The 17,121-nt window shown below is 43.1% G+C and overlaps 1 protein-coding gene across 3 annotated transcripts in view; it reads right to left on the bottom strand.

Annotated features, from left to right (window-relative positions):
• The window catches only part of SLC25A13 (solute carrier family 25 member 13), a 117,746-nt gene that overhangs the window by 62,168 nt on the left and 38,457 nt on the right, over positions 1 to 17,121 (bottom strand). For 2 of the 3 annotated variants that reach the window (XM_048510970.1, XM_048510969.1), the window contains one exon: positions 10,559 to 10,674. The exons of the other annotated variant lie outside the window; for it this stretch is intronic. In XM_048510970.1, the coding sequence (XP_048366927.1) occupies positions 10,559 to 10,674 (116 nt within the window). The remainder of the gene's footprint in view (positions 1 to 10,558; positions 10,675 to 17,121) is intronic. 3 annotated transcript variants of the gene reach the window in all.

Raw genomic sequence — 17,121 nt, 5'->3', positions numbered from 1 at the left:
CATTGCTTTCCTTTGGCAAGAAAAGAGAACAAGGCAAATTGGAGATTTCATAAGAAGTTAAATTGCATAATGGCATAAGTGGAGGCAGCCCTATGCGCACCAATACCAAGGTTGCCTTTTCAAAGCTTCTGACAAGGTCCTCTTACATTAATCACAGTCAAGGATCTAAAGGAGGAGGAAAGTAATGCAGCATTAGAATTGCGGTTTTGAATCCTATATTCAAGGTTTTAAGAAAATGAAGACGAAAGGCACTCAGGTGGCATTGGGAAACTGAAAACATCACACACTCCCTATGGTTTGTGGCTTTTTGTCAACAACTGACTTTCACAGAGATTTTTACCAGAATCTTGATCCCCTTTGCCAAACAATAAGAGATAGCCATGGCCCTGGAAAGAAAATGAAACTGGTAAAGCTCTGAAGGCTTTGTCAAGACAAAAGCCCTGTCTAGGAAAACCACAATGTTAGTTGTTAACACTGGGCTGCAGATGAACTATTGCCCTGGTTCTGCTGTTATCTTTCTAAATCTTCTGTTTCCTTATGCAGTACAATGAGGTCAGTCCTTATGCTGGGGAATTGTTTCCAGGCACTGTTAAATACCTCTTTGCCATAGGAAAACCCATGGTCAAGCACTCAAGCATATCTGAAGTCAATGAAGTTAAACACACAGGTGGACAGAAGGCACAGAACAGCATGAGATATATGGGTGTGAACGCACGCACAAAGCGGAGCAGGAGCACTGCCTGGCTGAGCTGCTTCACTATTGCTGTTCCATGCTGGAATCTTTCTAGGTCACCCAACCAACCTGGAAGAGACCGTGCTACTATTGCAGCACTGGTCCAGCAACACACCACCCCCCCAGGAGCAGATGGGGTAGGCTGTGGCGAAGCTACAACGGGGACATCCAGGGATATTTGTCCCGGGTGCCACCATTGTAGGTCACATGGGGGCGCAAAATGGCCCCCTGCCAGGCCAGGCATGAGTGCCTCAGACACTCAGGCTACACACTTTTTAAAAATTATGATTTTTAACTGTAATGTAGGTTTAACATGTTGCCACCCTGAGCCCTTTTGCGATGAGCAGGATATAAAACTAAAACTAAAAATGAATTTACATTTTTTAACAGCATACCAATGAGCCTTTGCTAAATAGGCAAATTATTAATTAAAATCATAATTTTAAAAATGCTCACCATAACTTAAAAGGTAGCCCACAGACAGGACCATGTTTGCTAAAAGATGACCTTTTTAAACACACAGAACCAGTGGGCCTGTGTGTAGCTTAGGCATCTGAGGCACTCGTGCCCAGCCTGGCAGGGAGGCTTGGAATCATGGGGGGCCAGCCTCACCGGGGCGCGGGAGACAGGCCCGGGCACCATTTTGCCCTGGGCTTTGTTTCCCCTCCCTATGCCTCTGGTAGACAAAGACAGTGGGCGAGGCTGGGATGAAAAGCTTCAAGAAATCTGCATGCCCATCCAGCCATTAATAGCCCTGCTGTTGAACTGGAGGCTGCTACCCACACTGAAGTATACCTGCCCACTTTGTTTCCTCTCCCACAAAGGGAGCGAGTGAGGTTGGTTGAGCTCCTCCTTGAAGATTGCCTCAGAGGATAGAGGTCACCTAAGTAGGAGGTGACTCATACATTTTTCACAGGCAGTGCTGCATGCACAAAATTCTGTAACATGGCTAAATCATGTGCGTATACAACACATACATGTATAAACAAGAATGAAACTAAGTTGCAAAAGGAACACCTCCATCCATCATCAAGCTTTCCTGGTTAAAGTTTTGGGATAGGATCTGAGAGAACTGGGTTCAAATCCCCACCCAGCCAAGGACGTTTGCTGGGCCAGTTGAACACACTCAGCCTTACCTAACTCAGAGGTTTGCTGTCATGAGGACAGAACGGAGAAGAACAGAACAATACGAACTCATTTGGGTCTCCTCAGGCTGAAAGGTGGGAACAAATGAATAAATGTTCTTCGATCCTCTGGCAGCTGGTCCAGAGACCCAGCCAAGTCAAACAAAAACAGCCAGGTGGCACTAGATTTCTTCCATACCCTCTCAGGGATCTCTCCTTTATCAAATTCACTTTTCACTGGCCATTCCTCACAAGAGTGTGCTCAATACACCAAGGACCCAGTCCTAGGCAGCTAAAGTGTACTTTCAACAAAAAAATATTCTGCAACTTTTTTCTGCAGTCAGTTCCCTAGCTAAAAAGGCAAAATGATTTTTTAAGTGGAAAACTAGTATGAAACATTTAAAAACAACAATAACGCCATAGGATTCAAACATTATTTTAGAAAACCATAACGTGATCAATATAAAATGCTAGGCCTCCTAATAAGCAAGTGCACTTGGTCAAGTATCTACTGTTAACAGGAATAATTTCCTACCATATTGTATATGACTGTGCTGTAACTAGCACTAAAACAGCTACTGGAATAAAATAGCTATTCTGACTGGTGTTGAACTACTTAGAACAATGTAAACAGCAGCTTTTAGTTTCTGTAATTATGTGTAGTTGGCTCCACTACATTTAAACTGATCAGGAGGACTTCTTAACAGGACTGTAAATTCTTCAGATTCCTACAGCCACAGTGTGTATTTGAAGAGAAGTCCTACAAATATTCGCAAATATTTCTGAATAAACACGTTCTTGAATGAGTTGGGGAATCCTTACCAAAGTACTTCAGCACAAATTTCCCTTGTAATATTAAGCAGAGGCATAGAAGTGGGAAAGGATCTAACCTGCTAAAAGCTACTGCAGCTCGATCTTCATCCAATTCAATTGGACTTATGTAATTTTTCTATATAAGAGCCAGCAGGGTGTAGTGGTTAAGAGCAGGTGCACTCTGGAGAACCGGGTTTGATTCCCTGCTCTTCCACTTGAGTTTGGGAAGCTTACCTAGTGAACCAGATTAGCTTGTGCACTCCAACACATGCCAGCTGGGTGACCATGGGATAGTCACATTCTTCAGAGCTCTCTCAGCCCCACCTACCTCACAAGGTGTTTGTTGTGAGGGGGGAAGGGAAAGGAGATTGTCAGCCCCTTTGAGTCTCCTTACAGGGAGAAAAGGGGGGGATATAAATTCAAATTCTTCTTCTTCTTCAGCGTAAGAGAGAGAGAACACAGCTTTAGCACCTGGTATAAACTGGGGATTTAGAACTGATACCAAAGAATGATTCTGAACGGATAGCCCTGCAGACACACCAAACAACAGATGAAAGAAGTATTTGTTGCACGTGTGGAAGCTTTGATGTACTTGCTTGAGAGTTTTCTTGTTTATTACAGTTAAAAGAGGAATGCAAAACCTGAATGGCTCGGAGGGCAGCTTTTAGATATGTATTAACTGAAGAACATCCCCATCACTATATTAACCACATAAAAGCATTTTCTTTCCATAACCCATTCTGTGCTCTCTCCAATCCCAATATCACAGCATGTTTCCCAGAACCCTTCCTCTTTCACTTGACAGCACACGGACTCCCCTCTTTGCAACCCTTCTGTGCAATTCCCCTTTTTATCTTCATACCAGCACAGCTTTCACTGCATTATTTAACCTCTTACCTTTGTCCCTTTCTCCTCTGCATTCCCATTTCTGTCCTTTCCTCCTCTCATTGTCTTTTGATACTCCTTTTCTGGCCCCTTCCCTCTCTCTCCATTCCATCTTGTTGAATTCAATAACAGCAGCAAGATTTTTAGCCCCCCAAACAATTCATACACTTAGGGCCAAACTAGATGTACATCTTCGTGTCTGACATGGGACACCACCAGTATTTTAAAGCCTAAAATGGACAGTTTAAAAATGCCACGAGGGCCCAATCCAAACCCTCCACTCACCTTTTAAAATGTTGAAAGAGTGTCTCTCCCATCAAGCCTTGATTAAGATCGGACTCTTGTGGCATTTTTAAATTGCCCATTTTGGGTTTTAAAATGCCGGCCTCAGACCTTCCTACATTTGCCGAAGAGTCAAAATGATATCCTTCCCTGGCTCATTTTTTTTTTAATGACAAAGGCTGAAGTTAGAGGCAGGAAGTAGATTGCACCATCTGAAATGATAGTGCCACACTTGGAATGTGTCTTTTGAAAACACAATGCCGTATCTGTCTTAATCAATACAACTTTTATTGATTTCAGGCTACTTCAAAGTAAATGGATATGGGATGCATTGAAGAGGCACAGGGAAAACATAAAACACAGTTCCAAAGACTTAAACTTTTGCTTTTCAGGGCACGTTTATTTGGGACTGAACAAATGCAGGGTTAAAGACAGCAACGATGTTACGACTACCGCAAAAGGAGAGGGGTTTTTTTTGGTAAAGGCAGGTCAAATTCCTTCAAAAATTGCAGTTTAGTAAATGGGTCTTTTCTTCTACACTGTTGCCTTATGAAGGATGGTTATATTTCAGCTCTCAGTTAACCAGACAGTGACCTTATATGGTTTGAATTACTCTCAAATTGGCTCTCTCCCACCTTCTCCGTACCTATCCCCCCTCTAATTTTTAAGAAGCTTGAAGAAAACAGAAAGCACAATATTTTAGCCATTTGAGCATGCATCATTCCGAAACCCTCCTGCTAACTGAAAGTGTTCTTAGTTACCTCTATCTTTCAAAATTGGAACCATTACAGTCATTCGTGCAAATCCACATTTAGCCTTTCATAAAGAGTGGATTTTTGACCCACTGAACTGGAAGAGCTTTTGCGCTTTTCTCCTGATCTCTGACAAGATAGCCCGAAACAACTGAGATGACAATTTGTTGCTGGAATGAATGTGTATTACGTTGTTAAACTCTGGAAGCTCACGCATGGTAAACCGACTTCTGAGAGCTTGCACGGAGGACTCTGAACACTGTAGCAAAGAGGCACGGGAAACCCAACATGGAAGGCAATATGGCTTTTTACTGTTTCTGAAATGGTCCTCTCGGAGGGCGATTGTGCAGGATAATGAGAGTTCCTCCCTGACTCTTCAGAGGTGAATTTAAGGGCACTTTATAATACAGCCAGGAAAGGAAAAGAGTATTATCCATCAGTAGAAATTCAGACCTTCACCTGGAATGTCAGATTTCGGAAGCTAACAGATTAGTATTTGGATGAGAGATCACAAAAAAAGTAACCCGCCCAGAACCCTTTAGGGAAAGGGTGGGATATAAATCCAACACAAATAAATAAAGATCACTATATGGAGGGTTGCCGACCAACCTCCAGGCAGAGGCTAGAGATCTTCCAGAATTACAACTGATGTCCAGAGTACATACATTGTTATTACTTATTTAATTAAAATATTTATTCCACTTTCCCGAGAGAAAATGGCTGGTTTGGAAGGTGGACTACATGGTATTGTATCTCACCAAAGTCCTTCCCCAACGTAAATATCCAAGTATTTTTGAACCCAGAGTTGGCAACTGCAAAGCAGAGACAGGCAGGAGCAAACCACCTCTGAATGCCGGGGGGGGGGGGGGGGTCCTTAACACCCCATGAGGAAATGCCATATTTCAGCTGCAACTTGATGGCACTTTTCCACCACCACCAGAAATTCAGAGCCTAACTCTTGCAAGGGATCTGGGTGCTCCAATAAATACTAAAGACACATCTGAATAACTCTTGTCTTTTGGACACCTCCAGGAAGAGCTGTATTTGTTGTTTCTTTGTCCTAGTACCCTTTGGTGCATCCTGCATACTATTTTACATAAGCGCTATGTAACCCAATGAAGTTTATGATACACCCTGCACTCCCTTTCAAGACTCTACAGGGCTACTTTAATCAAGCATTGAAAATTTTGAACGCTGCTAAATTACTTCTTTTTTCCACATCAAACATCAACAACTGATGATCAATGACAACCTGGTTAACGGGGAGGAAGGGGTGAGGTCCTTTGGTGGGAATGACCATGTTCTCCTGGAGTTTGTTATATAGCGGAGTTTGTTACACAGCCAAGGGGAAGCCAAGTGTAGTCAGACACACATTCTAGATACACATTCTAGACTTTAAGAAAGCTGATTTCCTAAGTAAACTTAGGAAACTACTGGATGTGATGCCATGGTTAAGAATACTAACAGAGAAGGTCATTCATGATGGATGGGAGTTTCTATCCATGCAGGATGGATAAGAGCAGCAGTGGCGTAGTAATTAAGAGCAGGTGTACTCTAATCTGGAGGAACCGAGTTTGATTCCCCGATCTGCTGCCTGAACTGTGGAGGTTTATCTGGGGAATTCAGATTATTTTATTTATTTATTTATTTTATTAGGCTTTTATACCGCCCCATCCCCGAAGGGCTCTGTACACTCTTACACACACCAGCTGGGTCTTGAACTAGTCACAGTTCTTCTGAGCTCTCTCATCCCACAGGGTGTTTGTTGTGAGGGGGGAAGAGAAAGGAGTTTGTAAGCCCCTTTGAGTCTCCTTGCAGGAGAAAAAGGGGGAATATAAATCCAGCTCTTCTTCTTCTACCCTGGGATTGGGAGAATGACGAACATCACATGTGCTGTGCATCACAGTTAAGATAACGGCACAGAGTAAGAAGGCCACTTACTAAGCTTCTCATGGCAGAAGCACGTGAATGAACGAACCAGTGAGATCCTGCAACTTTAGAACCCCAGATCAGCTGTTTTGTTCCTCTCATTCAGGTTAAACCCACAGAAGCAGAGACAATACTATTTCCCTCCCCTCTCCCCAAAACCTCAGCACTGAACCTTGAATGCTAAATATGAAAAGAATAACATATCTGCAGAATGCGAGCAATGATTTTCTTATAGGAGCTTCATCTTGTGAGATGCAGCCCACATCTTTTAATAAGGCAACTGTAGTGCTAGCGCCCATTTGCCCTGGCAAGTTTTCTTCCTACACTCACCAGTATCCAAACAGGCCACTCTGCAACCCAGAGCAGCCTTCAAAATTAAAAGGTGACCACTCAGATTTTCTTTTACTGTCTTTGTATGAAGGGGGCATTGTGATGGTGCTTACTTCCTTGTACCAGCACTGAAGAATCTGCAAGAAGACAACGCAGGTTCTAAGCAATTACTTTTGGTTTTTTCAAGACCAGAAGTTGTTAACATTTGCTTTGCCCCCCCCTCCCCCGGCTTGTATAACCCTTAGAATTAAAGACAAAAGTTATTAAAGGGATTGTTAATTTTTAAAATGTTGACATTTAGACCCAAGCATCTAAACCTTTCTTTATTAAGCCATCTAATAAAGGATATCAAAGAACTCTGCCTCTTTAATGAGGCATTAAAATACAGTAATACAAAAAAAGGCAAAACTGTTAAGCCTCTTAAACCCCTGGACTTACATTATCAGCTTTTATGTGCCTGTCAACACTCAGGAGCAAGAAGCAATGGTTTTATTCTCTGTCTCAAATTTAAAAGCCAACTAAATTTCCTTCCACCTTCCTGCTGAGATCTTTAACTCCCAGCGAAGAACAGCAGCTAAATCTCCACGATAGTACAAAGGCCAGAGCCGTCTCTGTCAGCTGCTAGCCAATGCACGATAACACTCCATGTCTTCTCATTTTATACAGGCTAGTTGTGGCTTCTGAACTCCTGTTAGTTTAACACACTACATGCCATTCTGAGCTGGGGGTCGGAGAGGGGGAAAGAGTCCTCGGTGCTCTGAGAAATGGGTTTGATCAAGGTGCTCAAGCACAAAGTTGTAGAAGAAAAATGAAAAGGTGCCGCCTGTGTTCATGTTTACTAGGATTTGCCAGAACAGGAGGGGAAAGGAATTGGTTTTCGCAGTCACACAGCTTTCTGATACACACAATTTGGTTGACAAACAAACAGATCACTAACGTATTTTAACACAATTCAAAGCAATCAGGAAGGCTTCCTCTGAGTGTAGCTGGATACCAGCTCGGCAGTCTCCTTGTGGCACATAGCAGCAGCACTGAACAATTGTAATATTCTCCTAAAACAAAACTAACTCTCACGAGGATGGTTTAGACATGTAGAATATAGATTTTGTGATATTATACCTTGCCAGCAGGGCATACTTTTCAGTTATAAAACTTTAGAAACATGGAACTGTTCAAAATAACGCTCTTGTACGTTTTAAGTTTTTTTTTAAAAAAAACTATGTTTTTATTGGGGAGCCATCTGAAAAATACACTTCCTGTACAATATTGCCATTTAAATGTAAGGCAGATATTGGAGTGGATTCCTAGATAGGATATCTTTAAATGCTTGGCTTTTGCAAAGGGGATGTGGACGAATAGCTGTTTAAAAAATAAAAATAAGCACAAACACAGAAATATTTCAATGAAAACTGGAGACATGTCAGTCCTCCAGCTAAAAATACTCCCCCGCCCAAAATCAATCAAAGTTTTGTTCTGTTCTCTCTTTGAGTTTAAAGTTTCTTGACATGAGTTGTGTATTTTGGAAATAAAAGTTTTGCAATACCTCCTCCGTGAACCGAACACATGCCACTTCAAATGGCGGGCCCTGGCACAGCTTATTCTTAGAAACCCATTTAGACAAGTGTCTGACATCTGTAGGACTAATTGCCACCTGCCTAGTCACATGTTTCCATTCTGTCTGGAAGAACAATGCACAAATTACCAGCTGTGAATAACTTCTGAAAGTAGGTTGAATTTCATTAAGTCATTCGTTAAATATTCAGTCACCTCCACTCTAAAGACTGATTGTATATTAAGCGTGTTTTCTACTTCTGGACAAGTCATGGCCAGACATGACTTACTGCACCACAAAAGTAAATGGTGATAACAGTGGATTGCTATACCTGAACGGTGCCCACAGAATATTCATATTTTAACAAGGATTTACATTAACGAGTGTCTGAAAATCATTTGCAAAGTTGAATGTCTGCCTAAAACATATCCGTTAAAACAAATTTTAAGCTTCTCCATTAACATAACAACAACAGCTGATACATTAAAGAAATAAACATTAACAGACCAGTAATATAACTGTCATGGGCTAAGATACATTAGAAAGAGAGAACATTAGCAGTGTAATCCACAAAAGGGGGTGGGACAAAAGCATAATGGAAGTGGTGTGACCCTGGTGGCAGTGAAGTGAAGTCTTTATTTAAGGGCAATGACCAAATACTGGTGGCGGTGAAAATTCTAATTGTGCCAGGATGAGGGACATTTATGCCAGAACAGTGGCACAAATGCTGGAGCCAGGTGACACAAACAGCTCTGGCACCTACCAGTTGCAAGAGCTCCCTGTCCTTATCAACAAGGGGGCAGGAGCAGAATAGAGAGGCACCAGCGAAGCGGTGCAGACCTGACACAGTGGCTTGCGGCTGCACCAAAGAGGGAATGCCCGGGGTGGGGCTGACGTCACCTCCCTCAGTACTTTTGTCCCAGGAATGCTAACTTTTGCTGGTGCAAACCTATGCCTGCCAAATCGTCATGCAACCCACAGGGCCCCAAAATAAGTATTTTCCAGGACCACCACCCCCCACCCCCCACTGGCACATCCCCACTCCCAAGGTTCCAAACTGATCAGCTTGCCAACTGAGTCCCTGACCAATGGTAAGCCCCCAAGTGCTGACCAAGTCCCCTACATGGGGTCCAATGTCCAGAATGACTCCTGGGTTGTCAGCTGTGGGGAGGGAAGAACCCTAGCACAGAGGGTGTAGGAGCAGATAAGGGGAAGTCTGGGTGGGATCACCACCATGTCCCACTACAGTGGCAGTATCAACAAGGGAACTGGTTAGGCTTGTCACTGACCAGCCTGTTGCCGTGGGCATCCATCTGGTAGATCCCCTCAAGCAGCCACCAATGGCTAGCCAGCCCCATCCCAGCAGTTGTCACAGTCATTTGCATGTGGGGCAGGTCAACCCCCAATGACCTCTGGTGGTTGGAATAGGACTACGGGGCCATGGAAGCACAGGTCATCTACCCAGGTCCTCTGGGGGCAGTACACAGGAGATCAGGGGTTGGGAGGCAGTAACTACAGTCCCAGATGCATTCTGTCCACGCAGCGGCCATACAGGAGCTCAGCATAGCATCCAGAACCCCATAAAGATAGCGGGAGTGCCTGGAGAGGGGAGTGGCTGGAGTCTGCCTCCTGGGCAGATCATGGGATGGAGGGTCTCTCACACACACACACACACACACACACACACCACACACACACACCACACACACACCACACACCACACACCCACACCACACACACCCACACCACTAATACCAATACCCACACAATCAATAATTACCAATAATACCCATACAATACATACACACAATACCTAATAATACCACACACACACCACACACACACACACACACACACACACCACTACCACACCCACACCAATAACACACCCATTAATAATCAATAATAATTACCACATAATCTTAACACCACACACCACCCAATTCCACACACACAATAATAATAACACACACAATATCATCATCACACACACATCACACATCACACATCATCATCATCATCACACACAGACCCCGCTTATGAGGGGCCTTAGCTGCACAGTTGCTGAGCTGTTCCCAGCCATGGTGCTGTTCTTCCCCCACTGCCCTCTTGCTGATTATTGTATATATCACATCCCAAGGGAAAAGAGCGGCCTTACCAAAAGTTACTTCTCCTTTGCCAGTTTTGTCGAAAAGTTGAAATGCCACCATGAACAGGGCATCGGGAGCACAAAGGACAGATTCAAAGGCTACAAATTCTTGAAAGGATATCAACCTACAAAAACAAGAATTTTTTAAAAAGTCATAACGCTATTTGTTCATGAAATGCCAGACAAGTTTAGACTGTTGGAGCAGGACAGATATATTTGGCTGTTCAATTTTTTATTTAAAACAAATGCATTCATTGTTTTCTCACTGTGCAGTGTTAACAACGAACTGGTCATACAGTTAAATGAAAAGAATGTGGCCATCCAACTCTTTGGAATTAAGGAACACAACTGAAAAGAATATGTATAACTATTAAGCAGAGAAGACACCATCCACTGAGGTTCGTCACAATCTTACACCTGGAGGGCACACATTGCATAGACTGCCAGATACGGAAAGTGGGGGGGTGGGGGAGATCCAAGATCTTCTATGCCAGGGGTCGGCAACCTTTAACACCCAAAGAGCCATTTGGACCCGTTTTCCACAGAAAACAAAACACTTGAAGCCACAAATACTTTTTTACATTTAAAATAAGCCTTGAGGCTCCATCCTCCCCCTCCCCTCGTCGCCCCTCCGCCCCTGATCCCTCACCTTTTCGGTCGCTAACCAGCCACGCGGAGCCGCAATACAAGGACGAAAGAGCCGCATGTGGCTCCGGAGCTGCGGGTTGCAGACCCCTGTTCTATGCACTCAGTTTTTCTAACCATCTCTCAATGACCAGCATTTTTTTTCCACATCACAAGGTAGCCTTAAGCCTAACTTTAGCTTATTAGGACAAAAACAGCTTGCCACATGACAAGGAAGAAATACTTCCTTCCAGTGTCCAGCCTGACAATTAATTAAGATACTATTTTCAAGTCCATGCTCCGTGCCTGTGGATGGCAACCAGAGATATGTGCTTTTTCTGTAATGGCACCTCGTCTTTGGAATACCACCCCCCACCCCCGGGAAATCTAGCTGGCATGTGTCTTACAGTCCTTTAGGCACCAAGCCAAAACATTTCTTTTTGTAGCTATTTGTACCATATTTTTGTAGCTATTTCATGGCCCATTTTGGTCTATGGATGTCATTTTCAGCTGCTTAACATTGCCTTTGAAAGCCAGTGTAGTGTAATGATTAAGGTGCCGGACTAGGATTTGGGAAACCCAGGTTCCAATACTTATTCTGCCATGGAAGCTTGTTGAGTGACCAGGGCAGTCACATTTTGTAGTAATCGGCTGGGAAAGAACAGGGAAAAAATCAAATATACCAACAAACAAATAAGAACTTTGGTTGGGAGCCCTCCAAGGAATATCAGGGTTATGAATGCAGAAGGAGGCAACCTCTGGACATATCTTGCCTTGAAAGCCCTACAGGATTGCCTTAAGTCAGCTGTGACTTGATGACACTTTACACACATAACGGCCAATTATGCATGGCAAGGCTGCTGTGATTTCAAATAAAATTGGCTGGGGAGTTTGTTCTGGGGCATTCGGCTTGGGAATGTCCCTACACAGGCCTGTAACTTACACCACAAAAACACATGGCATGAGTCACTTTTTTCAACTGAGTTTTCTGGGCAGCAGTGGAGTTCTCCCCCGAACTGGTTGCTGCACCTCCCAAAGCTCCACTGGACGAAGTGTCACCTCCCCTGCATTGTCCCCAGAGGCCACAGTGCTCCCCCTCAACTGGATTAGGCTGCTCATCTTTTAAAAGGTCAGCTTGTGACAGGGGAGTGGCTTTGGAACTTGTTTTGAACTGCCTTTGTTACAGTTGAATGTAACAAACTGCAAGCCTGCAAAAAAAGATAATGAAATCAGGGACTGAACTTTTAAGATTAACTCTTAACCATCTGAACATACCAAAGTCGTCTGAGAAGTGGACCAAAGGATGGGTCAAAGTGGACCAAAGGAAATAGGATGCTAATTTATATTATTAGCCAAGTTTCGAAATACTTTTTTTTCCCATGTGTCCTTCTGAATGTGAGGAGGGCGTCCCACAAGCAATCTCAGCCTTGAGTGTGGAGCTGGGGGGGGGGGGGATGTCAATAGTCTCAAGAACACAGAAGGCTTGCTGAAACTAAGCAAGCACAGTTCTGGTCATTTCCTGGATGGGAAACTTCCTGAAGACTTTATTTACAGCACCATGAGATCCTTAAGGAAAGAAAGACAGGATATACCTGCACAGTAGCAAAAAACAAATCTCAAATCTCAGTGTCACATTTATCTTGACATGATTGAAATTTATTTAAAGCACACACAAAATAAATAATATGGGGTATCTATTGGTACTTTTAAATCATATTATTTTAACCTAAACTTCAAGATGCAACTTTGTCAGATAGATGAAGCAATCTCATTATGTGCTCTACCTGTATTCACGTAAATTTATTTGTATATGGGCACAGGCCTTTACAAAGCACCATCAGCAAATACAACACTTTATAAAATGGATATAAACATCATGAGATGAAATTTACAATACTACAAACAGTCTTAAAACAGTAAATATTAATAAAACTATAAAAACAACATATCAACCAATAAAATCAATTCTAGACAACTGCTCTCATGGAAACTATACTTGGCCCTTATTTTCCTTGCTGCCAGGATATACACTGACATTCTGTAGGATATATACTCATCATAATCTAATGGCAGGAATATTATTTTCTCAGTGTCAGAATGAACATGTAAACCAGATAGTAATTCAGCAAGAAATTTAGCACTGGTTTGCATATATTGCAGGCAATCAAGTATATAATGGGGTAAGTCATCCAGGGCTAGCATACCACAGATACAAAAATGTTGGTCCTTTGGTATTTGACTATGGTGACCGGCCAATACTACTATATCTCATAATGTCACGTCACAATAAAATGTGTTCATTTTTAAAGCACCACACAATTCTTTATTCTATAACAAACTAACATAGCTGCTCTTCTAGATGAAACAATACCAATATTATAAAGTCAGAAACCTAGTTCAGCAGTTCATATCGGTTTAAAAGAAGGCAATTAGTCTCCCACTTTTTTTAAAAAAATCAAAAGACAGAAATTGCACAAAACATGAGGCTCAAACCAGGGCTACTATCAAAGAAACCTGAATATCTGCTGTGCCAGCTGAATTCAAATTAACCCAATTTTTACACGTTAATTAAACCAGCTATTTTCTTCTTATTGTATTTTTTGCTCCTTAAATAGACTGGCCTGCAAGTGATTCCCAACAGATCTGCTCCAACAACAATGACGTACTCATTTACTCCTATTATGACCACACAATACAGTAACTGAGCAGTAATTTTTCACAGTCAATTACACACGTGGTTCCTAATGGTTAAAGATGCTGAAATAATGCATGCTACATAGCCATATGCTCCAAGCTCCACACTGTATAAGGGCAGTTGCCTAGGTAACAAGTTTTCTCTTTGGCTTAGCACAACCCTTCATTGAATATCATTAGGTTTCATTAAACAGCACATTATTAACATGAACCTCAATACACTACTTAAGAATAATTTGCCTATATAAGCAAGGGCTCGTCTAGCTTAAAAGCCCAACTGAGAAAACCCTAACAGCCCTCCTGCTTTTTTTTAAAAAAAATTAATGATGCAAAAACAGGAAGGGATCAATGAGATAGAAATCAAGCAGGAAGTCAGAATTGTCTTCTCTGGTATTTTGATTTTTAAAAATGGAAAAATTATCACTTATTCAAAAGAGCGTCATATGGGAATTCCTTGGTCCATCAAAGTCAATATTGTCCACTCAGACTAGCAGCGGTTCTCCAAGGTCTTAGGGAGTGGCTTTTCCCGTCTCCTTTTAATTGGAAATGCCGGATATTGAACCTAAAACCTTCCAAATGTGCTAAGCAGACACTATACCAACCACAAAAAGCAAAAATGAGGGATGTTGGAGGGGAAGCTGCTCTACTAATGAACTGATGGACAAACTAGCTGACCAATCGAACACTGGCTCAGTCATCGCCTGCTCCTCTTTGCATGCTTGCCCCCTTACTTGCTTCTGCTACCACCTCCTCCACCAATTCAAGAACATTAACAAAAACACGACCCTCAGATGGATGAAAATCTCCCAGCCTCTCACATCACAAGTTGCTGGACAACTTACTGGAGTTTTCCTCACTAGAAGAAGAGACTGAGGCAGCAAAGAACAAGAGGGCAAGTCCACAGAGCAGGAGGAGTCCAACCAAAGTTCTATCAGCATACCTGATGCTGCTGAGGTAGAAGCAGACTTGCCACACTGACAAGTTTGTCTTCAGCAAGAAAGCAAATTATGTGAACAGGTTTCTAACACCATTAGGGAGCACAGAGAAGGGAAGCGCAAAAGAAGAGGACAGATCTGGAAAGACTGCAGCAATTTACAGCCAGAAGGCCCCTCTGTTTACCAGAGACCTACACAGAGAGAGGAGGTCTTCCCCGCAGAATAAAGCAGTAGGAAATCTAACAGATTCACACTAGACAGGTGATGCTTTCTATTCCGCAGGTGGCAGGGGGTTGGGAAAACAGGCCTAAATTTCCAAAAAGGGATTTGGCAAGCAAGAACAGAGACAAATAGAAGCTATATGCTTTAAAGAAAATATTTCCTCCCATTCAAGTCATCTGAGAATTTACTTGGATGCTCAGAAAGAGCAGATTTAAACCAAGAAGTCTGAAGTGTTTTCATTTTGTTTTATAAAGCTTTTTAAAATAACCAAATGTGGTAATGATCACCTCAATCAAAAATATCCCTACAGTTTTCCCCTCATTCACAGCTTTAAGGATTTGTGAACACTCACGAGGTATCAGATACTAAGAATGAGCGTAACAACCTTCCTATACCCCTTCCCTTCCCCGAGCAAGTGATTTTTATTTTACAGTAAATTGAATTTCTGGTTACCAATACATTATTCACTCCCATTACAAACAGAACACTAAAAGCAAAACAGGAAGGGCGGGGGACAGAGAGAACCAAGACTTCTGGTTGCAAAAGACCTATAAGGTAGCAGTAAACGAGGAAGTTTACACAAGAAAACTGTTATAACATGGAAAGGATTCATTAAGGAGCTTTAAAATGTATTCAAAACAGGGGAAAAATGGAAAGAACCAATCAGTAAAGGAAATGTGCTTTTGGAAGTTGTGAAGACTGAAGCAGAGAAATTAAATGGTTTCACTTGTTTGGCACCTTATTTATTTCCTGAACAGGAAATGTGCCAAGAAAAGCTGAGCCCCTGAAAATCCCACCCCTCAACATGCTGTAGAGCAGTTAAGAGTCAGTTGAATGATCCCCAGTGCCCACTCTATGCTGCCCTGGCCATACAGCTCACAAGCAGCTGGCTTATGTGAATTCCTTTGATCAATGGACGCCACAAGACGCTCACCAAGTTTTCCTACCAACCTCATTTTTAAAAAAAACTTTTAAAAAGAGAAACCAGAGACAGAAGTTTTCACTTATTTATTTTCAAAGAAATAATCCTATCTTTGCTGTGAGTTGCCATCAGCAAGTAGCATAAAAAAGCTGGGGTGAGTCCACCCTGGCTTCAGACTTGGTTATTATTTGGATAGTTGTTAGATCTCACCGCAGCGTTCGATATAATAGATCACAATCTTTTGGTCCACCGCCTTTCTGATATCGGAGTTCAGGGATCAGGCTTGAGCTGGCTGACCTAGTTTCTCCAGGACCGGGGACTGAAGGTGACATTGGGGGGAGAGAACTACAGGCGCCACCCCATTGACTGTGTGGTGCCAAAAGGGGCAATCCTCTCCCCGATGCTTTTTAACATCTACATTCCCCCCCCCCCCCGGCAAGTTTGGCCTGGAGTTTTGGGCTGCGGTGTCACCAATATGCTGATGATACCCAGCTCGTGTTCATGATGGAGGGCTGCCCGTCTTCAGCTCCTGGAGCTCTCCAGCATTGTTTGGAGGCCATTGCTGGTTGGTTGAGAGCGAGTCGGCTGAAGTTAAATCCTACGAAGACAGAGGTCCTGTGGCTGGGTCTGGCAGAGCAGTCGATGGACTTTTACCTGCCTTCGCTAGACGGCGAGGCCCTACATCTAGCCTCGCCTGTCCAAAGCCTGGGAGTGACACTGGACCCAGCATTATCACTAGAGCTCCAGGTCACTCAGACGGCTCGGACAGCATTTTACCATCTGCAACAGGCGCAGCAACTGGCCCCATATCTCTACTGTTCTGACCTGGACACGTTGATCCATGTGACGGACACCTCCAGGCTTGATTATTGTAATGTGCTTTATGCTGGCCTGCCTTCGGCTGTGTTCCGGAAACTTAAACTTGTACAACATGCAGCAGCCAGGCTCCTTTCAGGTGAATCTAGTCGGGGCCAGATCACACTGGTCCTATACCAACTTCACTGGCTGCCTATCGAGTTCTGGGTCATGTTCAAAGTGTTGGTTCTAACCTTCAAGGCCATTAGCGGTCTTGGACCTGCATATCTGAGGGACCAAATCTCCCATACTGCTCCATCAGGTCCCTCCGCTCCTCGGAAGAGAACCTACTGGAGGTCCCTGGCCCGAAAGATATCTGG

The sequence above is a fragment of the Sphaerodactylus townsendi genome, linkage group LG11 (assembly GCF_021028975.2).
Source record: "Sphaerodactylus townsendi isolate TG3544 linkage group LG11, MPM_Stown_v2.3, whole genome shotgun sequence".
Classification (NCBI taxonomy): Eukaryota; Metazoa; Chordata; class Lepidosauria; order Squamata; family Sphaerodactylidae; genus Sphaerodactylus; species Sphaerodactylus townsendi.
The sequence above is the reverse complement of the archived record's forward strand: the minus strand, read 5'-3'. Positions and strand labels throughout refer to the sequence as shown.